General features: G+C 36.8%; 1 protein-coding gene across 1 annotated transcript in view; it reads right to left on the bottom strand.

Annotated features, from left to right (window-relative positions):
- Positions 1 to 1231: 1231 nt before the first annotated feature.
- Positions 1232 to 24696, bottom strand: part of LOC140745886 (uncharacterized) — a 77816-nt gene continuing 54351 nt past the window's right edge. The window contains exons 2-5 of the mRNA XM_073077819.1: positions 21545 to 21732; positions 11994 to 12135; positions 9225 to 9415; positions 1232 to 5669 (exon numbers count right to left, since the gene is read on the bottom strand). Of these exons, the coding sequence (XP_072933920.1) occupies positions 1824 to 5669; positions 9225 to 9415; positions 11994 to 12135; positions 21545 to 21732 (4367 nt within the window). The 3' untranslated portion in view covers positions 1232 to 1823. The remainder of the gene's footprint in view (positions 5670 to 9224; positions 9416 to 11993; positions 12136 to 21544; positions 21733 to 24696) is intronic.

The following is a 24696-nucleotide window of genomic DNA, read 5'->3' as shown; positions in this document are numbered from 1 at the left end:
TATGTTTAATTATTCACCATATATATTTCTTTTCTTTTTTAGGGTTTTTTTTGCATAATTTTATCACATCAGATAAAATTAGGGCGTTTACAGATCACACTTATCTATGCGTGGGCGCAACTGGCGAACTTAGTGTTGCCAGGTTATCAAACACAATAAGCTGAAATTAAAAAATATATAAATTTCAATTTCGAAATTATAACGATTCTATTCATAATATTTTATATAAATATTTTCTTCATAATTTACAAAGGATCTGATTCTTAGTACGAAATGTTTTTTTACGTACGAACAAATTTAGGAAAATTAAAAAAATCACTGATTATGTTCCAAATAAAAAACCATAGATAATAGAGTATCGTTTTTAATAACACCGCACGCACACACAGACAAGTTAGTGAACTGTATAAACATTGAACTGAAGTCTATTGGTGTGTGTAAATATTTTTCTATGCAAAATTTACACTGCAATACTACCTCCGTTGAATTAGTTAACTTATAACAATTATTATTGTGACCAACGTTACTACCTAAAACACTATTTCACAACCCAACAACATTCTAAAACGTTTTGTATATGAAGAATATCTACGAAAATATCGCCTTTAGAATTACAATAATGTTAGTGCAAATAAAGCATCTTTTTTATAATAGGAGTAGCAGACAAGTTACAGTCCACCTAATGGTAAGTGGCTAAGCCCATGGACATCTGTAATCAACCCCAGATGGGATTAGATTCCTACCTGAGGTCGGCCACAGATGCGCCGCTAATAAGGACTAAGCTGGAACGCCTCGGAAAAGTATGTCTCCCTTACCACACCCTTCAAACCAGAACACAGCAGCGCTTAACACTGCAGGAATAGGCAACTACTGCCATCTAACGGGATTTACGGTAAATACACAAAAGCCAATGTTACATTAATTTGGCATTTTTAAAATTGTTTTTGAACAAAAGTCAGTTTGATATTTTTTACATTTACATCATTGTAATTCTAAAAGCTTTTTACATAAGTTATAAGGCACATTTTAGTTATAATTTAAGTTCATTTCGTTGATCTGGCACTTAATTCTTTATGACCTAAAACTAATTTAATTGCAAATGGTACGAAGCCAGTAATACCTATTCAATTTATACACGTAACCATTATGTAACTTTAAGGTCTTGTTTATCTTCAGACATAGAACGTGTCAGACACGGGCCGTGACAGACAAAATCATATTTTTCTTCACAGGTACGACTCCTTGCCTTTTTTATAATATAGGAGTAGCAGACGAGCATGCAGTCCACGTGATGGTAAGTGGCTACTGCCGCCCATAAACATCTGTAATCAACCCCAGATAGGATAAGATTCCTATCGGAGGTCGGCCACAGGTGCGCCGCTACCCCTGAGGACTAAGCTGGAACACAGCAGCGCTTAACACTGCTGTTATTAGGTCTACCTAAGTGTCCCGGTGTATATATAAATATGTTAATACACATTGTAAAATACTTTTTGTCTGTCACGGCACGTGACTGACACGCTATATATCTGTAGGTGTCTTTAGAACCCTTATAGCTTTCAATATTTTTTCACACGAGTATTCCGGGTTCGATTCTCAGACACGCTCTGTTTCTCTTATGTGCGTATTTGAAATACATCAAAATTGTTATAACAGTGAAGGAAGACATGCTGAGGAATAAGTTGTTTTAAAATTCACACGTGAACTCAGCAAATTTGCCATTAAAGTGCATGGAAACTTTTCTTTTTTATTGTTTATGCAATGGCTTCTCGCTTTTTCTTTTTGAGACACGTGTTTTAGTGGGGATAAAAGGTCGATCTTGTTTACAAAAGTCGACCACCACTAGGACTTCTCGAGCTACTTTTGATCGACGTAACGGATATATTCCCAGAACTGCTACTCAAAGTCAACGGCGGAGAACGAGGTAGGGAGAAATTCTTATCCGACAAATTTTCTTGACTTAACGACTTTTGCGTCGCAAAAACTGGTATTTTAGACGACACGACTATAGGTTTACTTTTCTCCGATTTCACAGGGATGTTGCTAGGTTTAGCTGAGATTGTTGGTTTCTGTAAGGGCTCGCTTGCTCTCAACTGCATTTGATCTAATTGCGATAGTCGTCGGTTCTCTAAATCTGTGCTTGTGACTATCGTGCCTTTAGGAGACTCGTAGGTCGCGGTTCTAAACTTTATAGTGGTGTTTCGCGGCAAATCGAAATCGGAGTGACGTTTCTTTGGTTCGTTTGTATTCGTTTTCGTTCGTTTCTTAACGTCGGCTTGCTGTTTCGCTGAATGGTACCGCTCGTTTGTAATGAAGTCGTTTAAGATCTCAACGTCCAATTCGTAAGTTAGAAGCGGTTCTTCGTACGCAGGCGCTCGTTGCCGGCTTGAGATTTTATCTTTAGTTTCAGATTTTTTTACTTCAGGACGCGAAGTCACTTGTATTTCAGTTATGTGATCCTGTGACTCTCTTTCATCGATTTGACAATACTTCTGTGAATCAGATATCGCTGTAGGATTGACCGAATATCTAGTTTTAGTTATTTCAACCGTGTCTTGATTCGCCGATTTCGTGTCTTCTAAATCGTGAACAACTCTTACGCCCATTCTCGATAATTCCTCAGCGGATTTCTGTGCCATAAAACTAGGATCGTTCTGAAGTTTTTCCATTAGAGCTTTCGCTTGATCTTCGTCCATGTCTGTCGTATTTAAGATTATAGTTTCAGTTCTAGTGTATGATGGTTCGTCAGTAACGAAATGCATGTTTGGATTCTGTCGTTTTATTTCTTCTAATATTTTCTTATCAATGTCTTTAACGTTGCCTTCTTCTAGCGCTAACTCGTTTATTTCGCCAGGATTCTTCATAATACCGAAAGATATCTGCTCCACTTGTAAAGGCGCTTCAGTTTTCGTTGTTATGTATTTAGTGGAGAGTGTTTCAACGTTTTGCGTGATCACTTTGTTTCCCAATTCGTCTTCATTGACATTAACAGTGACTGTTTTCTGTAGAGGCTCCTGAGTCATCGTTAGCGACATATTTGCCGGTTCCATGTATAATGTTCGTGTTTCTCTCTCTTCAGTTCGACTCTTTGTGCCTTCGATGACGTCAGGAACTAACCGCATCATCGGTTCGCCGATTTCAATTGATTTTGTATATGATTTTCTGTTTTCATCAGCGCTAATGTTTTTCTGATTAGTCGATATAGTAACAACGTTACTGCTGTGTATATTTTTGGATTCCGTCCATTCGTTTGTTTCTTGTGGCTTTTTATTTATTTTAAGGCTATTATTATTTGATCCAACGCGAATGTTGCTGACGAATTCGTCGTAATCTCTCATCTCTCTCTCTTTTGGTTCAGATGTTTTCAGATCGAAATTAACGATATCTGGTTGATGCATCGCCGATTTGAAAGAGTCTGTCATTGGAGTAGATATCTCTTTGCTTGTAGACGCTTCATACTTTTGTGCGGTTTGATCTATATGAACGTTGAAAATCGGGTTTTTAGCTAATAACTTCTTCATCATATCAGATTTAGGTCTTTCTAAGCTATTCACGTATGTGTTTCTAGACACTTTCATGTCATCTGGTATATTCGTGTCGTAAGACATACTTATTTTCTCTTCATATTTAACTGGTGATTTTTCTGTTACGTTTGTGCTGTGTATCTCTTGTGTGCTGTCTAATGAACTCATGTTACTGCCATCGGAAGTGGATTTCGCGAATTCGGATACGAGTTTGAAGTGAACTTTCATGTTTTCATCCATTATCCTTCTAGCCAAGTGATCGGAGGTCTCATGTTCGTTTTGGAAAGTCTCTGTTAGCTGTCTCTTTGGAGATATATCTGGCTTTTCATGTTTCTCTGAATCGACTGAACTGCTGGACCCTTTGACGATCGCGTCCTCTAAATTACCAAATTCCGATCCTTTCTTTAATCTATTCCGTTGGAATGTGTTCAAGCCCTCTATCGCTGATGTCTTTGCAATATTAAGGCTTAATCGCGGTTCTTTTTGTTTAATAACAATGCCTTTTTCTGGATCAATCATGTCTGGAGTAGTATCGTCGGTACCAGAATCAAAGAATGTAGTTTCTACTACAGACATAGCTTTCCTCTTTTTAGGGGAAAGCGTACTTTCTTGGATTTCAGCGTCATCAGCAGAAATGTCTAAGCTTTGGGCTCGTTCCAATGTCCCAGTGGTCGGTTTAATAGCTTTAGTTCTTAGTTCAAATCTAGAGAGATCTCCCAATGAGGCCGCTTTTCTTTCATGTTCATCTAAAATTGAGGTATCATCAGATTGAACTGTATCGTTTAGAGGTGAGCTATGGATAGTTATATCGCTATTATTCAGTTCGATTGTAGTGGAACCTTTTTCACTCTTATCACTATTATTTAGAGAAACGACCGAATGCACGTCTTGGTTTGATGATAAATTTGATTTTGAGTCCTCGAAGAAGTTATTTAAAGAATCGCTTTCCCTCTTGAACGGTTTGGAGACGATATCATCGATATCATCTTGGCTAAAATTGATGGATTCTTCCAAACGCGAGCCTTTCGTCTTAACCACCTTTGGTGTTGACGTGTTGTATGACGTCATTGATTGATTTGACGTAATGGAAACGTCATGTAAGAGACTTGAGTGTTGTTTCTCGTTTTTTAAGAAGTCGTTCACGTCTTTAAGTTGTTCTAGGATGCTGTCATCTGTTTTGTTCTTCTCAGGGTCAGGAGGCGATGGCGCTTTGCCTTTTGATTTCTTTACTGGTTTCGGCGCTTCTTCCTTTTTATGTTCAACCTTTTCTTTTTGTTCAATCTTTTCTTTGTGTTCTATCTTTTCACTCTTTTCTAGGACAAGCTCTGTAGAACTCTTCCTGTTATTCCTAGCCGCTTTCGCTGCGTCGAACATATGTTGTGGTAACTCTTGAGGTATGCCATTCTCATCTCGTTTAATTCCACTAGAATTAAGATCAGTTCTGGCGAAACTTGTTTGCGATGTTTCTGATGTTTTCGATGAGTCCAAACTTACGTTAGTATCTGATTCGTTTGTCTTAACTCTTGCGTTGGGGATCGGTGGAGCCATTTTTTCTCTCCGTTTAGCGACCACTGGTTTCTTTTGTTCAGTCTCATTTTCGTGTTTGATGTGCGTTGTTGGCGCCGGGCGTTGTGGCTCAGGCTTATCTGGTTCATCGACTGATTTCTTTTCAACTACAACTGCGCCGTTTTCAACGCTTTTTTGCTTTAGAACGCCGTCATCAGGTACGTTAGGTGGGAGGACTCTGATGCCAAACTTCATGCCTCGTTTGGGATCGTATTCCCTCCTTTGTACTTCAGCCTGTTCCATGTGAGCGACGCCGTTTTCTGGTTGTATTATTTGTATGTCACTGCCCGTGGAGTGTCTGTTCTTACTTCTTTCGGGTTTGTTTAGTCCTGGCGGTGTTTCTGAGTGCCTAGTTTTGTTAGCTAGCTTTATATTTTTCTCGTTTTCTCGCTCTAGCGTTGTGGGGGTTCCATCTTTCTTCTCTTTCTTGTTCCTTTCAAGCGTGGTAGTGGTGATAATTTTCTCTGTGATGATTTTCTTGATGCCTCCCTTCCCTTGTTTGGTTTCGAGCGTGGAGTTGTTAGAATGAGATGTGTTCGGAGATCTTGGAGGATGTAGGTGCTTTGCTTCTTTTTCAAGCTGGAAAAGAAAAACAAATAACTCATTAATTAAAACGCCAAAATTGTACCCAAATCTAAAATTATTATAACGAACAAATACAAATAAATCCATAATGCACTTAATACATAGTTTTGATAAAGGAGATATTTTCAAAGAAATTAAAATATGGCAACAGCCCAAGTCCCTTGTTATAATCAAAGTATATAACAATTCAAGTAAGTTGGTAACATTCAACTATATGCTAACAATAGATCGATTATAGAAAAGCATCATACATGAGTTACTACCAATTGGTAATAAATCCATCGGTTTTATATGTCAATCGACATAAGCCATAATCTTTTTGATTTATGTAAATATACCTAAGAGAAGAAAATAGTTTAAAAACTTTCATAACTCATATTCTGTAGTGTTTTTACGTCACTAATTTTAAATATTAAAATAGACCCAAACGTATTAATCATAATACATGCAAAACATGTAATTTGTATGTACGAAGTAATTAGTAAACGTAATTAAATTCTAGACACGAATCAATGTCACTCCATCCTAAAGATAGTGATGACTCCATACTTGGTTTTATGAGTAATAAATTTGATTGGTTTTCAGATGTACCTACGTTCAATTGTTTACTATAGTTACGTACGTCAAACTCTAATGTAGTTATGTAATGAGTTTTTTATAAGTGGCCGCAGCGTACACATAATAACATGGTTATTCCGTGAAAAGTAGCGGCAGCTGCGCTCCGGCGAAAAGAGCGGGGACTGAGATGTATTAAATGTAATGAGTTATATTATATTTTTACACCCATTTCTGCCTTATAACAGCAGTGTTGGGCGCTTCTGTGTTCTGGTTTGAAGGGTAAAAGACATATAATTATCCTAAGCATTCCAACGTAGTCCTCAGAGGTTGCGGCCATCTGACTGACTTTAGAATATCTAAACCTATCTGGGATTAATTACAGATATCCATGGGGCCAGTAGCCACTTACCACCAGTTGGACTGCATGCTCGTTTGCTACCTCCATATTTTAGAAAAGACAGAAAATTTTGTGACTTTGTTTACTTCGGAGTCGAACTACGAAGGGTCGTCGTCATCAACCCATGTTGCTGCTAGACACTGGTCTCTTCTCCGAGTGAAAGGGCCATTGTTCACCCTGCTGGCTAAATGCGAATTGTCAAGACTTCACACACTTTTGAAAGGTCTATTTTCAAAGACCTGTAGAGGTTTCCTCACACTGTTTTCCTTTATATTAAAATGACAAGTTAATTTGTAATACGCATATAACTTTTTAAAATCAGAGATGCGTGCCTAGGATTTGTACTTTGGACCCCCCGTCTGAGAGGCCGAACTTCTAACCTTAGGAAGACCTTAGGAAGACAAACTGTTCCGAGGCGTTTCAGCTTAGTCCTCAAGAGTAACGGCGTATCCGTGGCCGCCCTCAGATAGGCATATCTAATCCTATCTGGGGTTGATTACAGATGTCCATGGGCAGCAGTAGCCACTTACCATCAGGTGGACTGCTCGTTTTCTACTTCTATATATTAAACAGACTTATCATCCAACTTAGTACATACTCTCCATTCGTACGAACAACAATAGACTCCAACATTCCAGTGCATGTATTCAAAACATCGAACAATAGGTACCATGACATTGTTGACCGATACGCTTCCTTATTTTGTTTACAATAACAACTACATTCGCTTACACATTACTGGGATATGTGACTCTTTGCTATTGTTTGAGGAACCAGTTTAACTTGATCTATGTTATGATATATAATGTATGGAATTACAGATCTTTGATGTGTATATGAGTAATGGGTGTACAATTTGTATGAAAAATAATGGTATGATTTAAGGGGTGTTCATTTTGTTTGTGTAAATGATAATAGATAAAAATAATAAGCCGATAGTCTGCTGGTAATTCAGCTCGTCAAACAGGGGGTCAAAGGTTCGAATCCCAGGCATACACACGATTATGTATGTCTCATACTTTGGCACGCTCTTCAGCCCAAACTACAGATTTTAACATATGAGGTATCGTTGGTTTCGTCTAAATTGTGGGTATGTATAGTGAATTTAACATATGTGGTATCGTTATAAGTTATATTTTTAAACTGCAGGGTGTCTTGTTTTCGTAATTATTATGTTTTTCAAAATTTTGTACATATCAGAAATTAATTGTAACTTACTATAACTGTGTCAGAAAACATTGTGAGGAAAGCGTACACGCCTTAAAGTTTTTAAAAACACTCAAAAGTATGTAAAGTCTACTAATCCACACCAGTAAACGTCATTAACCTCTCAGAATAAAGAGCCTAAAATCTTTATTTTGTAAGGTGACCCGTGCCCAACAGCGGCACAATAATGGGTTGACGACAAAGTAAATATTTGTTTTTATCTCGAAAAAAATTGAATTTATTTTAATTGTTGCCAACCCTAATCTTATAATGAAAACAATTTGTATGAGAAATATGAAGTGCATACAATCTGCATAAATGTTTGGTTTCGCTGTCTATTGTTATTTGCGCATATTTATGCTAATGCATTTTGTGGCGCGTCAAATTGAATGAAATAACTAATTAAATTCAATTTAACCTACATTTTGATTATGAAAGCAATAACTGTTTACTGTTACCATTATATCAAAAATAAATTACAAAACACTTATGTTAAGTATAGTCTGCGCGAAACTGCTAGTCCGCTCTGAATATAGAAATGAATCGCGTCGCCATAGCAAATCGTATGACTACACCTGCTCGCAACAACTTCAGAGCGGACTAGCAGTTTGGCACGAACTATACAACACAAATAATTTATCTCTAAAGTTCCGACGCGAAAGGGTTCCGATTCAAACCCCGGACAGACAAATATCTTAATGATGAATTTAGGTTTTATTTCTGGGTCTGGGTGTTTGTGTTCTTGTCTCTGTGTGTGTCCATATCACCCACGATACAGGGTGTCCTAGTGTGGGGTTGAGAGTGTAGAAAGCGTTATCTTATCTTATCTTATCTTATTTTTAATAAGAATAACACAAAGTCTTTGTACAAAACATCGAAGAGTGCACATGTAGCTACTAGTGGTCACCCATCCAACTATTCATCACGCCCGAAATTACTGAACTTTTATTAAAAGTAACACTTTGGTAGTGGAACTTCGTGGTTATTTCCGCATAATAACAGCAGTGTTAAGCGCTGCTGTGTCCTGGTTTGAAGAGTATGGTAAGGGACACATACTTTTCTGAGGCGTTCCAGCTTAGCGGCGCATCTGTGACCGACTTCAGGTAGGAATATCTAATCCTATCTGGGACTGATTACAGATGTCCATGGGCGGCAGTAGCCACTTACCATTAGGTGGACTGCATCCTCGTTTGGTACTTATATACAATAATATATAAACGGCGTAACGGAACGGTCACCATACCACCAACGGTTCCAGGTTCGATCCCTGGCCAAACAGACATCTAAATGATTGATTTAGATTTATGTTTTAAGTCTGGGTACTTATCTATATGTCATACTCATGTCACAAGAAAAATCCTAGTATAGAAATAATTGTTTATATTTACCGTGCTGACATCGCCCGTGGAGCCTGCCCTTTTCAATAAGGGATGATGCACCCCCCAGCCCTCGCCGCTAGTTCGACCCCCTTCCACGATCTCCAGTTCGACGGGGTAAGGTGACGCGAGGGAGAGAATGGCCACTGCATCCTCCAGTGGTGTACCCGTGAACTCGATTTTGATGCTTTTGATTTTGTCACCTGGAAACGTAATTAAGATACTATTAATAAGGTACTATTAATAAGGTACTATTAAGGTACTGTTAATGTTGACGACACGCGTGGCGGAGCGGCCACCATACCGGTCTGACGCGCAAAGGGTCCCGGGTTCGATCCCCGGCCAGACAGATCTAAATGATGAATTTAGATTTCTGTTCCTGGGTCTGGGTGTTTGTGTATTTGTCTGTGTGTGTCCATGGCACCCACGACACAAGGAATCCTAGTGTGCGGCTTTGAGTGTAGAAAGCGTTTAATTTTTAATATATTTTTTTTTAAAGATGTGTTATGGATTTTTTCGTCGCTTTATCTCCATAACGAAACACCTTGTGGTGAAACACGAAGTGGTGGTAGATGTAATGACATTCATAATTTGCTTTGCAAAAAACCTATTTTAATTTTTTTTTAAATGATTTGATTTGAATAATGATTGATGAGATGGCGTTGAGTATAGATTAATTCAGTCGGTTTCAGATGTATATTCTGTCCCAAAAAAGTTTGAATTCAAATAATATAAGGCCGCCTTACTAATTAATTAAAAACAGCTTCAACGACGTCGGAAAATAACGCGAGGAAACCCGAATGTATCTTATAGTTCTCAAAGTCGTGTCAAGTTCAATCAACGTTTAACCAGCGAGGTGGACTGCTAAGGCCCTCTCACTCTGAGACCCGTACCCAGCAGTGGGTAAGCAATCTGCTAGATATAATCCTTTAGTTACCTATCAGAGGCCTGTCGTCACTTAGGTTTCTTACACGAGTATAGTCAGCGTAAAACTGCAAGTCCGCTGTGAATATAGAAATGAATCGCGTCGTCATAGCAAATTGTATGACTACACCTGCTCGCGACAACTTCAGAGCGGACTAGCAGTTTGGCTATACATAAGTTTAAACAATCGAAAGCCAAACACGAGAGGCCTTGTATAAATTACGTACCCAGTATGTAAGATATGTTAATAAGCTTGGCGGTTGTCCAGTTGTCATGTTACACCGGTATGGAAACGAAGCCTGTTTCCAAGGTTTTCAACAACGTATAGAAACATCACTGCCTTTCTTTTTCAGGATCTAGGTAGAAAACCTTTAAAGGCACCGCGTTAGGAGGACTCCGGTTGTGTTCCGTAGGAGATCTCGGAGTTCTCCACCAAACGCTGAGGACGGCCACCGGGGGGGTTTTAGTGCGGTAAAAATCCCACATAACCCGGCGTCACTTCCATGGCGTCGGGTACCTTTTGAAGGTTTCCCCCTCGTCAACAAAAAAAAAAAAGGTAGAAAACCTTTGTGGTTCGACGCCGACGGCACCACCTATTTCTGCCTATTAACAGCAGTGTTAAGCGCTGCTGTGTTCTGGTTTGAAGGGTGTGGTAAGAGATACATACCTTCGATCGATACCTTAATTCGCAAATCAGCCAACTCCACTTTTTTTAAAATGTTTTTTTTTTATTTATTTTGATCGTAAATGGTGTTGAACAAAATCAAAACAAATAAAAAAAACATTTTGACAAAAAGTGGAGTTGGCTGATTTGCGAATTAAGGTATCGATATGCAGGTATCCGAGGCGTTCTAAGTCCTCAGGGGTAGCAACGCATCCGTTGCCAATCTTAGGTAGGAATCTAATCCTATCTGGGTTTGATTACTAATTTCCATGGGCGGCAGTAGCCGCTTACCATCATGTGGACTGCATACTCCTTTACTACTCCAATATAAAAATGTTTGCTACTCCTACATTATAAAAAAAAACAGAAAAATAAGCGTCTTACGCTCTTCAACATTCCCATATCGGAAATGTCTTACAACTAAGATATTTATCTACACATTCTCGTCACATATGTACCTACATACATACATATGTTGATAATTTCCTGTATAATTACAGCGGACCACGTTTCTAATGGTTATCGACTTTCATCTCAGTACGTGTTTTTGCACATACTCGTATGTGCAACATGGAAAATATGCATATGGGTATATGAATGAGGTTATGAAACCTATGCTTAAATAAGACTGGGTAACGACCTGAAGTTGGTTACATATGCGTTGCTACTCCTGAGGACTAATGCCCGTTATTAATAATATATCCTGGATGTTTTGCCTATCAAAGATTGAAATTTATATTGACATTGAAATTCTATTAGTAATCGCCAGATTTCGATCTTTGGTAGGAAAAATATTGGATAGATCGGTTATTAATAACGGAAGTAAATTGGTAGATATTCCTCGTGTAAGGGTCGCTCAGTAACTACAACCGTCAGACACTCATAGTGGTAGAACACCTCGTGGTTCGACTCCGGCACCACCGCCACACCTATTTTTGCCTTATAGCAGCAGTGTTAAGTGCTGTGTTCCGGTTTGAAGGGTGTGGTAAGGAAGACATACTTTCCGAGGTATCTTTAGATTATTCTAAAATAAATTGTTTTTAAAAATCGGACTCGTAACTCTTTTTAGCATTTTTCACTAATCCTTATAGTTTCGGATTTGGCCCTGAAGGCCCAGTTGAAAAAATCACCCTGTATATACAAGAATTGCTTGTTTAAACTTAGGTATAGGTATAAGGTATCAGATGACTTACCCGGCTGCAGTTTAGCTGCAGCTGCAGGCCCGCTGCGTAGTACAGAGTGCACCCGCACGCCATCTCTCGCGCCGCCGCCGCATCGCAGCCCCAAGCCTGTGAAGTCACGCGCCCAAAGCTTCACGCGGCGGACTCGAGCTCTCTGAAACGAAGGGATTATTTTAGATGAGTTGTTTTACAAATATTATATTAGTAGGTCATCTCTAGGAAAGAAGAATTTACACGGCATCGGTCTTCTCAAAGGGTACAAACGGAACCCTAAGCGTCCGCTGTCTGTCCGTCTGTCACAGGGCTCTATCTCCTGAACCGAAATAGTTTATCTACGGAATACAGTTCAGGAAATAGAGCACTTGATTTTTTTACAGAGTATATATGTACAACAGTCGTCGCTATAACAACAAATACTAAAAATAAAAAACAAATGAAAATTTCGTGGTACGGAATCCTCCGTGTTCGACTCTTTCGACTTCGGCTTTGAGGCTGGTGTTCTATGTGGTTGGACTCCGTCGGCACCACCGCCACACCTATTTCTGCCTAATAACAGCAGTGTTAAGCACTGCTTTATTACCGTTTGAAGGGTGTGGTAAGGAAGACATACTGTTCCGGGGCGTTCCAGCTTAGTCCTCAGGGGAAGCGGCACATCTATAGCCGATCTCAGATAGGAATATCTAATACTATCTGGAATTGATTACAGCTTTCCATGGGCGGCAGTAGCCATTTACCATCAGGTAGAATATTTTTTTTTATTTTTTATTCCTTTTAGCTTGCTTTTGCTAGAAGAAAAGAAAATCTTGGCTGAATATTTGTATTTGCCGGTAAGTTTCAAATACTATTAATATTTGATTAGTGTGAAAAAAATACGCGACGAATAGGAAAATAGATAACCTCTTTTCTTTGGGAAGTCGGTTAAAAAGTGTAAAATATATATCCGTGTCAAAATGAGCATTTAATTCCTGTGTTACGCTCATTTAACTTCCTGTTTCCAAGATCTTTAAGAATTGTTATTGATTTATTTTAAAGATAAAAAATAAGGAAACACAACAATGAAACTGCTCAATGCTGCGTACTTTATCTTAATCTAAGACTATGAGTAACCGCATTATAATAATTATAGTTATAATAATGTATTGTATGCTAACAACTTTTTTTATGAAAATTGTGTAGAAAATGAGCACGATGTACCTATATGGTATTTATTTACTTGTGATTAGCAGAGCCATTTAGTTTAAAATATATAGGTATATTACTTATATACCTATATATTTTAGTTAATTGTATCAAACCGCGTTACTTCGCGGAAATCGATACTATAAAGTTAGGAATAAAACTATTTCGCTACCAATACGTACGATGGTACATATTTTAATCCATGCAGTATGTAAACCCTCCTTTCCACAAAGGACGCGTGCAGATGCAAGCAATAAACATATACAGCATCCTACATACCACCACCAACACGTATTTCGCTCCAAAACGGAGCATTATCAGGGTATTATGAAGGTGGTAGAACCCTTTGTTCGACTCCGGCGGCACCACCGCCACACCTATTTCTACCTTCTAACAGCAGTGTTAGGAGCTGCTGTGTTCTGGTTTGAAGGGTGGTAAGGAAGACATACTTTTCCGAGGCGTTCCAGCTTAGTTCGCAGGGGTAGCGGCGCATACGTGGCCGAGCTCAGGTAGGAATCTATCTTATCAAGGGTTGATTACAGATGTCCATGTGCGGCAGTAGCCACTTACCATCAGGTGGACTGCATGCTCGTCTGCTACTCCTATATTGCAAAAAAAATATAATAATTATGGTATTTACTACGAAAATATTGATCTATTTCTCAGTTCGGTATTTATTTGAACACATTCCAAATATATTTAATGAAATACACTAAATAAAAATTCTCACGTGCATACACATATGTACGTAAACATACGCTTTTAGGTACATCAATATGAGTATAATTTCCGAATACCCAGTAAAATACTTGTAGATAGTATTTTGTAAAAAAATACTTGTAAGTACTTTGTAAAAAACATTTGTAAGTACTTTGTAAAAAATACTTGTAAGTACTTTGTAAAAATATACTTTACTTGTGAGACGAAAAATGCCTGAAAGAATCGTTTTAGTCATACCAAACGAGATATTAAACGCACAGTCAGTAACAACGCACTTACTACGCACAAGTTTAAACTTGCTCATAATTATCCTATGACATCATACTTAATACCCCGGCTGCATCCGTGTGAACTAAGCCATTTGGAATCTTAACACACGCCATTACTTAAATATGTGGTTAATAATAACTTTAACCTTCCTTGTACAGGTTATCTTAATAAATCGTATATCACTGTAATCTTACGCGGTAATCTGTATAAACGTTTAAGTTAAGCAACGTTAAGCGCGGTGGGCCGTTGGATGGGTGACCATTAGTGACAAACACATTTGTACGTTGGAGAATCTCCGCAACCGTTCAACTGTGTTAAGCAACGTCGGGCGCGGTCGGCAGTTCGATGGGTGACCATTAGTGGCAAACACATTTGTGCATCGGAGAATCTCCGCAACCGTTCAAGTGCGTAAAACAACGTTAGGCGCGGTCGGCAGTTGGATGGGTGACCATTAGTGGCTAAAATCCAAACTATTGTGCTCCAGCATAGTGAAGTACGCTCTATCCTTTCTCAATAGTGGTTAAAAATCCGTCCCCAGCAATAGGATGAGAGAGTGCTTCAGACAAGCTAAACATTTTTAAAAACAACCCTTCCAAAATTCAAGACGCTATTTTGATTTTTTGAAAATTTCGCGTACCTAATGCGTGTTATTAAGACGAATCTAACGACACCTCATATATTAAAATTCGTCAATCCATTTGGTTTGTAGAGCGTGTCTAAAAACATGGACATACCTACTTATATATTCTCCAAAAACTTTACCCTCCTTCTAGTCGCGGTCGGGTAAAAATAATGTCACAAAAAGTCACTCCCCTAGGGAGAGATTAGCATTAACACCAATACTTTGCCGTGTATGTCAACCGATAACATTTACGGAATGTCTAATAGGATAGCGAAAAAAATCTAAGTCTAATTTTGATATAATACTAGCAGAAGAGCATGCAGTCCATCTGATGGTGACTACAGCCATGAACATCTGTAATCGACCCCAGATATGATTAGATTCCTACGTGAGATCAGCCACAGATGCGCGGTTACCTCTGAAGACTAAGCTGGAATACCTCGGAAAATTATGTCTCCTTATCAACCTTCAAACCAGAACACAGCAACGCTTAACACTGCTGTTATTAGGCAGAAATAGGCGTCGGCGTGCCGCCGGAGTCGAGCCATAGAGGGTTCTACCACCTCAAATCATATTATATAAAAAAGTCGTTTTATATTATAATGATCATTTACTGAGTAAAAAACGACATAAAATAAGCCAATAACCCAATCAATTGTAATGACCGGAGATAATCCAGTTTACATCAGAATGGATCGAACATTACTTATATAACTTAATACAAAAGATTAGCCTCAATAACATAATAAAAATAATGGATCTAGATAATATAACGACATAAGGAACATGCTACAGCCCTAGCGAGAAACGAATAAAAGATTTTTAATTTAATTAATAAATAAAAGTTAGCTAATAAAAGTTATTAGGCCTTCGTGCTTCGATTCCGGAGGCACCGCCACCACACCTATTTCTGTAAAATAACAGCAGTATTAAGCGCTGCTGTATTCTATTTTGAAGTGTGTCATAAAAGAGACACATTCCAGCTTAATGCTGTGAGCCCCAATGCTATCTGAGGTTGTTTATAGATGGCCAGTAGTGGCAATGGTTACTTAGCATCAGATTAAATGAATGATCTTTCATACTTACGTACTAATTGTGTATTAAAAAAAATATTATAAATTCCTTTTTATTTAGAGGGAATTTGACACGCCTAATAAATATGACGCATTTTTCTCGAGTGCACGATTTTCACGCATCATTGCAATTAATGAGTAATATTGCAAGAGTTTAATTCGATTAAATTTCGTCCAATAAAAACGAAGCAATCGTATTGGTGCATTTGATTATTTGACACACATCTAGAGCTTAGCTCCCTTTTACATACTCCTTCAAAAACCTCGTCAAATCTCATTACCTTCAACTCTAACTGTCTTTCTTTCCTCTGCTCCTTCTAAATTTGTGCTCTTACTGTCAATCATTATTTAAACAGTATTAATTTTGTTCTTAATTTTTATTTTACAGTTAGTTACTTTATAATTATAAGTATGTATATCAGCTGGTATGTGAATTATTTATTTAGTTATAATTATATTTTAAATGTACACTTGTTTTTATGTATTATGTAGGTAGTCTTTTATCTATTATTTATTTGCACCCTACCTATTCTTTTAAAGTCATCGACGCTAACTCCTCACCCAAAGGTTGCCTGGAAGAAATCGCTGTATTAGCGATAAGGCTGCCTTTTGTATCGTTCAAAAATTTTATGTTTTTATTCTTGTATTCTATTGTTTACGGGTACAATAAAGAATATTATTATTATTATTATTACGTATCTAGTAGAAAGATTCTTTAAAGTGTGAAATTATCGCCGTGATAGTTATCATATGACGGTAGAACAAGTTACAATGAATATTCGATTACGAAAGAGGAAAATTCCGTGTCCTGGATAACGAAGATCATAAGCAGTTTATCTACTTTACTGTAAGCTAACAATATTTTAGAAATTTGCATTTCGTCATCGGACTACAGAAGTTTAAGTTTAAAAGTAGTAGAATCCCGTTTGTTTCGACTCCGGTAGCACCACCGCCACACCGATTTCTGCCTCATAACAGCAGTGTTAGGCGCTGCTGTGTTCTGGTTTGAAGGGTGTGGTAAGGGAGACATACTTTTTCGAGGCGTTCCAACTTAGTCTTCAGGGGTAACTGCGCATCTGTGACCGATCTCACGTAGGAATCTAACCTATTTCTGCCTAAAAACAGCAGTGTTAAGCACTGCTGTGTTCTAGTTTGAAAGATGTGGTAATGGAGATACTTATCCGAGGTGTTCCAAGTTATTCCTCGAAGACGAATCAGTGGCCGAACTCAGAAGGTTAATCTTATTTGGGGTTGATTACAGATGTCCATTGGCGGCAGTACCCACTTACAATCACGTGTACTGTTGTCATTTTCTACTTCCATATTATAAAAAAGTAGGGGAAGAGTAGTATATACTCGTACTATTCTAGACTGCAACACTACTTCACATAAGGTGTGAGAATATGACGCAAGTAGGATGTGTTTAGCATACTACGATAATCTGTTTGCGCATAAATATAGGTATTGCAACTATTTATAAGCTGTTAATTGAATGATATCCAGAGGTTAATTAATTAAAGCTGCCTTAGATTATATTTAAAGGCGTAGGTTTACAAGTTTTTATCGATTTACATATATGTATTTTATGTAGTTTACACTTAAATGACGTAATTATTCGAGTGAATATGGGTTCGTGTTCGTGTTTTGCCAATGAAACTATACTCCACACTTAGATGAGTAAAACACAATCTATTTTACTTATCAAAGACTCTATATTGCCTTCATTATTGCCTCTTTTGCTAACTTAATAATTAATGTTGTTAAACGGGTAATAAAAAGATATATAATAATGCAGAAAGAATAGTGTAATAAAATAATTTATAATGATTAATGGCTTTATAATTGGAATGCATAAATATTTACATGAAAACTAATTAAAAAGTTGACATGTGTCAGAGCTGTCAAATACTTTGTATGGCGGAAATTTGTTCTTTTGAGAGAAAAGTGAGCAAATAAAATAAATAAAAATGTTCACAATTTAAGACTGCAAATGTTCCATTGCTGATACATATAATAACTTTTATATGTTTAATAGATAGCTTTTATCTTAATTTGTCATCTGCCATATGTTCCATAGCGGCCATGTTTTTTCAACTTTCGTATACATTCAGTGACAAAACTAGATCCATTACATTCCTTTACATAAATCTTTACTTACGTCTGTCGTAACGAGAAAAAACTCTAAAGCTAAGGCAAGTGGTTGCAAAATGCGTAGCGAATGTTGCGATATTCTGAGATTGTACGCATATCGCGTCTCGTCGATGCGTTTGTGCATCTAGTGTTGCCAGATGTGCACAACTTTGCACATTTTTGGGAAAGGAGAAATCAGGAAAAATCTTATTCATAATTTAAAATTTTAAAATATTTCAAATTATGAATAAGTTTATTCTAAAAAATGTCTGTACTCGTTACCAATCTATTACTTTGAACTATATTCGACTTTATTAAGATTACATTTCAATCAATAAACCGGAGTAACTTGCGGAAGACAGACAAGTCTACGAAATACTATTTGTATTTTCGTTTTCATAAAATTGATACAGGAAAATGTATTCGTATTACAAATTATACTTCTTTAAAACCTACTGTATGTCAGTAATTAAATGTATAGGTGAATTTAATCATTCAATTAAATATAAGGTCAGTAATGAAAACTTATCAAACCATATAAATAATTACACAACATTTATTTCTGCCTATTTTTTTCTAACTCCTAAATCTCACACTTAATGTTTTAAAAAAGCCCCTCTTATTTATTATTTGTATTCAATTCCGTATATGAAACCAAGCCCCAATGATTCAGAGATTAGTTAGGAGTGTTGCAGTAACCCCTAAAAATAAATATTGTTTAATTTAATAAATAAATCTAGCAACACTACGAATCAGTTACGTGTTGTCCGCCTGGAATGCAGATCAAGCCGCTGTCGTAACTCGACTTCCCGCGAATTGCGCGTCGCTCGCTTAATCACGCCGTAAACAGTTCGAGCATAATCTTTATATATATACAGGGTGAATTTTTAAAACGGGCCTTCAGGGCCAAACCCGAAACTATAAGGATTAGCGAAAATTGCTGAAAGGAGTTACGAGCCGATTTTGATAAACACTAAAATTGCATTATTACTTTTTTAAAATAACTTTTTCCCTAGCCGGGAATCGAACGAGTTCATTTTGAAAAAAAAAATACACCCTCTATATTATTCCACTATCTGATAGTGTTGCTTATAAGGATCAAAATCTGGGAAGTAATGATAAATGACAAACTAAAGGAACGCGTGTGTATGTCACTGAACTCCTCCTAAACGACTGGACTGATTTTGATGAAATTTATTGTGTGTGTTCAAGGGGGCTTGAGATTGGTTTAGATTCACAATTTAGTCCGTGGGAAAAGGTTTTTTTAATTCATTTTTAATTCGTAAGTAGTTGTTGATTTTGGAATGTTTAACATTGGAGTCGACAGACTTCGCTACCATCGCAGTTTCAAATATTCTATCTATTTTTCAAACCCGTAAGTGATAAGGGTTGTTCACCCTTAACATTTTTTTATTTATATGGCAACACAACGTTTGCCGGGTCAGCTAGTAGATTATAATAAACACATTCGTATAAAATAAATAAAATTACAATGAAGATAGAAGATGAATAAAATCACAATAAAGATAGAAGAAAATTAATGTTACTATTTAACGAATTAAATTTATGATTATGTATTTGGAATTAAGAAATGAATTTACTTATTTAACTTTTATTTATTCCATAGATTATTAAAGATTACTTACTCCTAACAAGAAAATGTACCCAGTTTTGAGAATTGAAATAGTTGCGTAAAAACGTTTTGCCACGTCTCCGTGCTAAAATGTCCCTAAAATATTTGTAATAATTATTTATTTATTATGTAAATAACGCTGTATTAGTTATTTATTCGTAAATTTTCTCAAAAAATGTTTTTATTTGTCAAGAATTCAAAAAAGTAATTACTAATAAGCCGTTTGTGGCTTCATTCAATTTCAAGGCGGCGAAGTATCTTTACTAATCTATGAGAACAATTTTCAAGTCGTAAAATTCCAAGTAAGAGTGGCATTATATCAAAATTAGCATAACACCTGGCAACACAGGCTCTGATTAGTGTAACGCGCAGGAATGCAGATCCAGTTGTAGCTGACGGAATGTTGAATGGAGATTTGCTACTTTGGTTCAAAGATATTCAACTATATAGCAATGGATATTGGGACTCGGAAGTTAGAATGAAGCTGATATTTGCTACTTTGGTTTGATTCAAAAGATATAAATGTTCAACTGTATAGTAGCAATAGACGTTGAGAGGACGACAACTTAATACCAATTGGTAATTAGATGTTCTGAAATATATCATCATCCCATTACTGTCCCACTGCTGGGCACGGGTCTCCTCTCAGAATGAGAAGGATTAGGCCATAGTCCACCGCGCTGGCCAAGTGCGTATTGGTAGATTTCACATACCTTTGACATTTTTTTTTTATAATTCTTTCAGGTATGCAGGTTTAGCAAGTGATAATTAATTTCTAATACGCACATAACTTTGAAAAATCAGAGGTGCGTGCCTGGGATTTGAACCTCGGACCCCTCGATCGAGAGGCCGAGTTTCTTAACCACTAGGCTATCACGGCTAAATATATGCGAAACGTCAATTAATCTCATTGAAATTGTGTTCAAATAAATTCGAAGCGTTGAAGCCCACGAAATACGAGTGCCTATGTGGCCATAAGCGATCGCCCATCGGATTCCCTACTTCCAAACACCTGTGCATTAAATCCGCCCTTGTGCCTTTACATTTCCGAAGATTGATAAAGAATAAATAAAAAATATAATATAAATACACGCGTATACGAACGTGAGTCAAGGGTTTTTTTCTTGTCATGCGGGTTTACGTCCGCGGGCATGCCTCACTTACATGCGTGATAACTGATAAGCCACTGCAATCTCTCGCGTCCTGCGTGATTGTTGCTTAAATGACAGAAAACTCCTTTCTTTCTGTTTGTAATCTTTGAAAGTTCTACCAATTCATGTGTTACATCAGCGTGTGCAACTACGTCCCACGCTAATAACACACTCATCTGTTTTATCAATTTATGTGTTACATCGAGGCGCGCAACTCCGTCTTACGCACCAAAAGACGTGTAACTTAAGTGACTCACATGTATATAAGAGTCGTCTTTGCTCAGCTCTGGCTTGGTGAACTCAGCGTGCAGCACGTGGGGCTTGGTGAGCGGCAGCGTGGGCGCCTCGTGCTGCCACTGCCGCTCCTCCTGTCTGAACCCGGGGTTGTCGAACGCGAACTCGTCCTTCACTGGCCTTTGAACCTTTCTTAAGTAGTCGCAGGGCTATGCTTTTTATGTTCTGCGATCCTTATTATGCGATACTGTCCTTATGAAGTACGCACATCAGAAATTATTCTACTTGGGCGTAAGTAATAAAATAATTTCATGTGTTACATCGGCTGTAATTTCGTCCCACGCCAGAAACACACTCCGATAAGTTCTTCCAAATTATGTGTTACACACTAAAAATACATTGTAATCTGTTTCGCAATAAATGTGGTACATCGGCGCGCGCAACTCCGTCCCATTCAAAAAATACTCTGACCTGTTTCGCAATGTATGTGTTACATCGAGTCGCGCAATTCCGTGTTACGCGGTAAAAGAAAATCAGTATAACAAACTCACATGTATATAAGAGTCATCTTTGCTCAGCTCCGGCTTGGTGAACTCAGCGTGCAGCACGTGGGGCTTGGTGAGCGGCAGCGTGGGCGCCTCGTGCTGCCACTGCCGCTCCTCCTGCCTGAACCCGGGGTTGTCGAACGCGAACTCGTCCTTCACTGACTCCGGGTCTGTTGTGAACACCAGGTGCTTGCCTGTGGACAAAGATGGGTAGGTTAATATTTATTTTGCTGACAAAAAAGATCTATGAACTAGGAATATCCATTGTCCATATGACAACATGTGTGATATGATATCGACATTAGAATTTTCCTGTTCCTAGTAATTACTATTTCGCGCCAAGAATCGGCCATTTTGATTTTTTTCTAACACCTAACTAAGGACACTTGGGTATTTGAGACACCTTAACAGTCGAAATTCATCCAGCCGTTTGTTAGATCCGAGGGTATAAAGAAAGGGTAAAACAAACATACAAGATACGCGCGAAAAACATAACCCGTCTTTGACATCCGGGTAAAATAGCTTAGCCTTGGTTTTTTCGCGGACGTAAATATTGCCATTGAAGAAATACATTGAGTTTATGACCTCCTTTCGATTTGCAGTAATCGATCGTATGGTCCTCGATATTTATTTGTTTCAATTCTTTGGTTTTTATAAAAAAATAATTTTAAAATCGATATTTTTCGGGTAGAATTGCCATTATTAGGTAGGTACTCATTTGACGACTAAAATTCCATGATTAGTCACTGACATTGACTTTTTAAAGTACCAAATGACGTCATTTTCCCACATATTAACTTGTTATCCAATTTAATAGGTATTCTAACGCTATTAACATAAATACACAGAGTAAAAAATAAACATCCTGTTGAAATATTTATAATCTGTGGTTTTAAATAAATTTACGAAGAATTACTGATATTTCGAATGGAATTACACTTATTTCTAGAACCATTTTTTGCGTATTTTCGAGATCGGCTTTGGGTAGAAAACGTTGAGTTGGAGTTGGTATGTGGAGTTGGTTACAGATGTCTATATTGTAAATTGGCAACAGTGGCCACTTATTAGAACGCTAATTTGCTACATTACTCTTAGTTAAAATTACATATACTTTTAAAACAAGTTAGTACCTTATTATAGTTTTTACGATAAAAAAAGACATTGAAAATATCTATATTATTTTTTGACTGATCTATAGATGTTTTAATAATATATGTATACGTGTAAATAAAATATTTTTATTACAAGTGTTTTATATTTTAATAGATAAATAGTATCTTATGAACTCAAACGATTACAAATTTTTGTTTTCTAGTTTTGTTGTATTATTTGGTTTTACTAATTTTATAATGTAATAAAATATGTTTATTATATTACATGTAATACTATCTTATTTAATAAAACGATTACTTCAGTTCAAAAACTTCAGTTCAGTTATAAAATACGGAAAACAAAACAAAAAATGACGTAAAAATATTGCAATTTCTTTAAATCATGTTACATAGGTGTAAAAGAATGTTTGTTACATAAATTGCATAAACTTAGACATGTTACGTTATAAAGATTTGTATAATTAAAATATATTTATTTGGTTACTTTCATTGCAAATCGAAAGTTACTTCCTTGTAAGTGACTTGCACCACTAACTGAGTTAGGAGACAAGCTATGATTTGATTACTTGATCAAAGAAATTGGTAATTTAATTCTCTAGGCATTCGTAAGTGCACAAAACATAACCTTTATAGGAATGGTATTCTGATTGTCTTTTCTTCTGAATATTACATTTTTTTATGATATTATATAAAATTTAATTTATTACTCAGATTATGTGAATCTCAAAACTCCATCTTTTTCACGGAGACCTACTATAATAAAAAAGAGGAATAAGTGAGAGTAAGATATTTTCTGTAAAATTATCTGTGTTTATATGGAAACACCATTACAGCCTATATCAACATTATCAACTGACAATTATATTTTAAAACATAACTTATATACATATTTGATATTTTAATATATATTTTTTATAGTTTAAACCTAACCTAACGATTAGGCAGACGCTACCTGATGGAAATTAGTCAACGCCGCCTATGGACATTTGCAACACCAGAGGAGTCGCCAATGCATCGCCGGCTTTGTATGAAAGCTCTTTTTGCACCTTTTTTGAAAAACAGAGAAATCTCATACAAAATCTATTTAACAATCACTTACACTACATACACAAGTAATACAAAAAAATAATTAGCTATACAATTGGAAGCTTTTACTTTTACTTTATTTAATTATACTACATAGTTTATCGTATATCGCTGTAGTTACAACAAGTCCATACCGCGTAAGTTTAACGTTATTAATTTTAAGTGAAAGCGGTTAGCGTTTACGATTCCATCTATCGATAGAATACCGCGTATCGATATTACTTAACTATTTTATTGGTTTTAAATGTACGTAACAAGAAAATATTAAACGATATTTAAACTCTTTACATCTTATTGGCACAAATAACATTGGATTTAGAAGAGAATAATATTCGTTATTAAAAATTAATATAGCCGATGTTTTGCTTACCAAATATCATTTGGTTTAAACAATACAGTAGAGGCACTCATGCGAAGCCTCTTAGTCTTCAAGAGCAGCAACACATTTGTCATCATGTAAAAGTTAACGATAAAGGCATAGATTAGTAAAGATACTTCGCCGCCTTGAAATTGAATGAAGCCACAAACGGCTTATTAATAAGTTCTTTTTTGAATTCTTGACAAATAAAAACATTTTTAGAGCAAATTTACGAATAAATAACTAATACTGCGTAATTTACATACTAAATAAATAATTATTTCAATTATTATAGGGACATTTTAGCACGGAAACGTGGCAAAAGTTTTTTACGCAACTATTTTAATTCTCAAAACTGGGTACATTTTCTTGTTAGGAGTGAGTAATCTTTAGTAATCTATGGATAAAGGTAGTAGAATCCTTTGTGGTTCGACTCCGGCGTCAACACCTCCACACTTATTTCTGCCTCATAACAGCAGTGTTAAGCGCTGCTGTGTTCTGGTTTGAAGGATGTGGTAATGGAGACATACTTTTCCGAGGCGTTCCAGCTTAGTCCTCAGGGGTAGCGGAGCATCTGTGTCCGACCTCAGGTAGGAATATCT

The sequence above is a fragment of the Epargyreus clarus genome, unplaced genomic scaffold (assembly GCF_041222505.1).
Source record: "Epargyreus clarus isolate Ecla_fem2 unplaced genomic scaffold, WU_Ecla_fem_2.2 ptg000011l, whole genome shotgun sequence".
Classification (NCBI taxonomy): Eukaryota; Metazoa; Arthropoda; class Insecta; order Lepidoptera; family Hesperiidae; genus Epargyreus; species Epargyreus clarus.
This window is presented reverse-complemented; position numbering and strand designations above follow the sequence as displayed.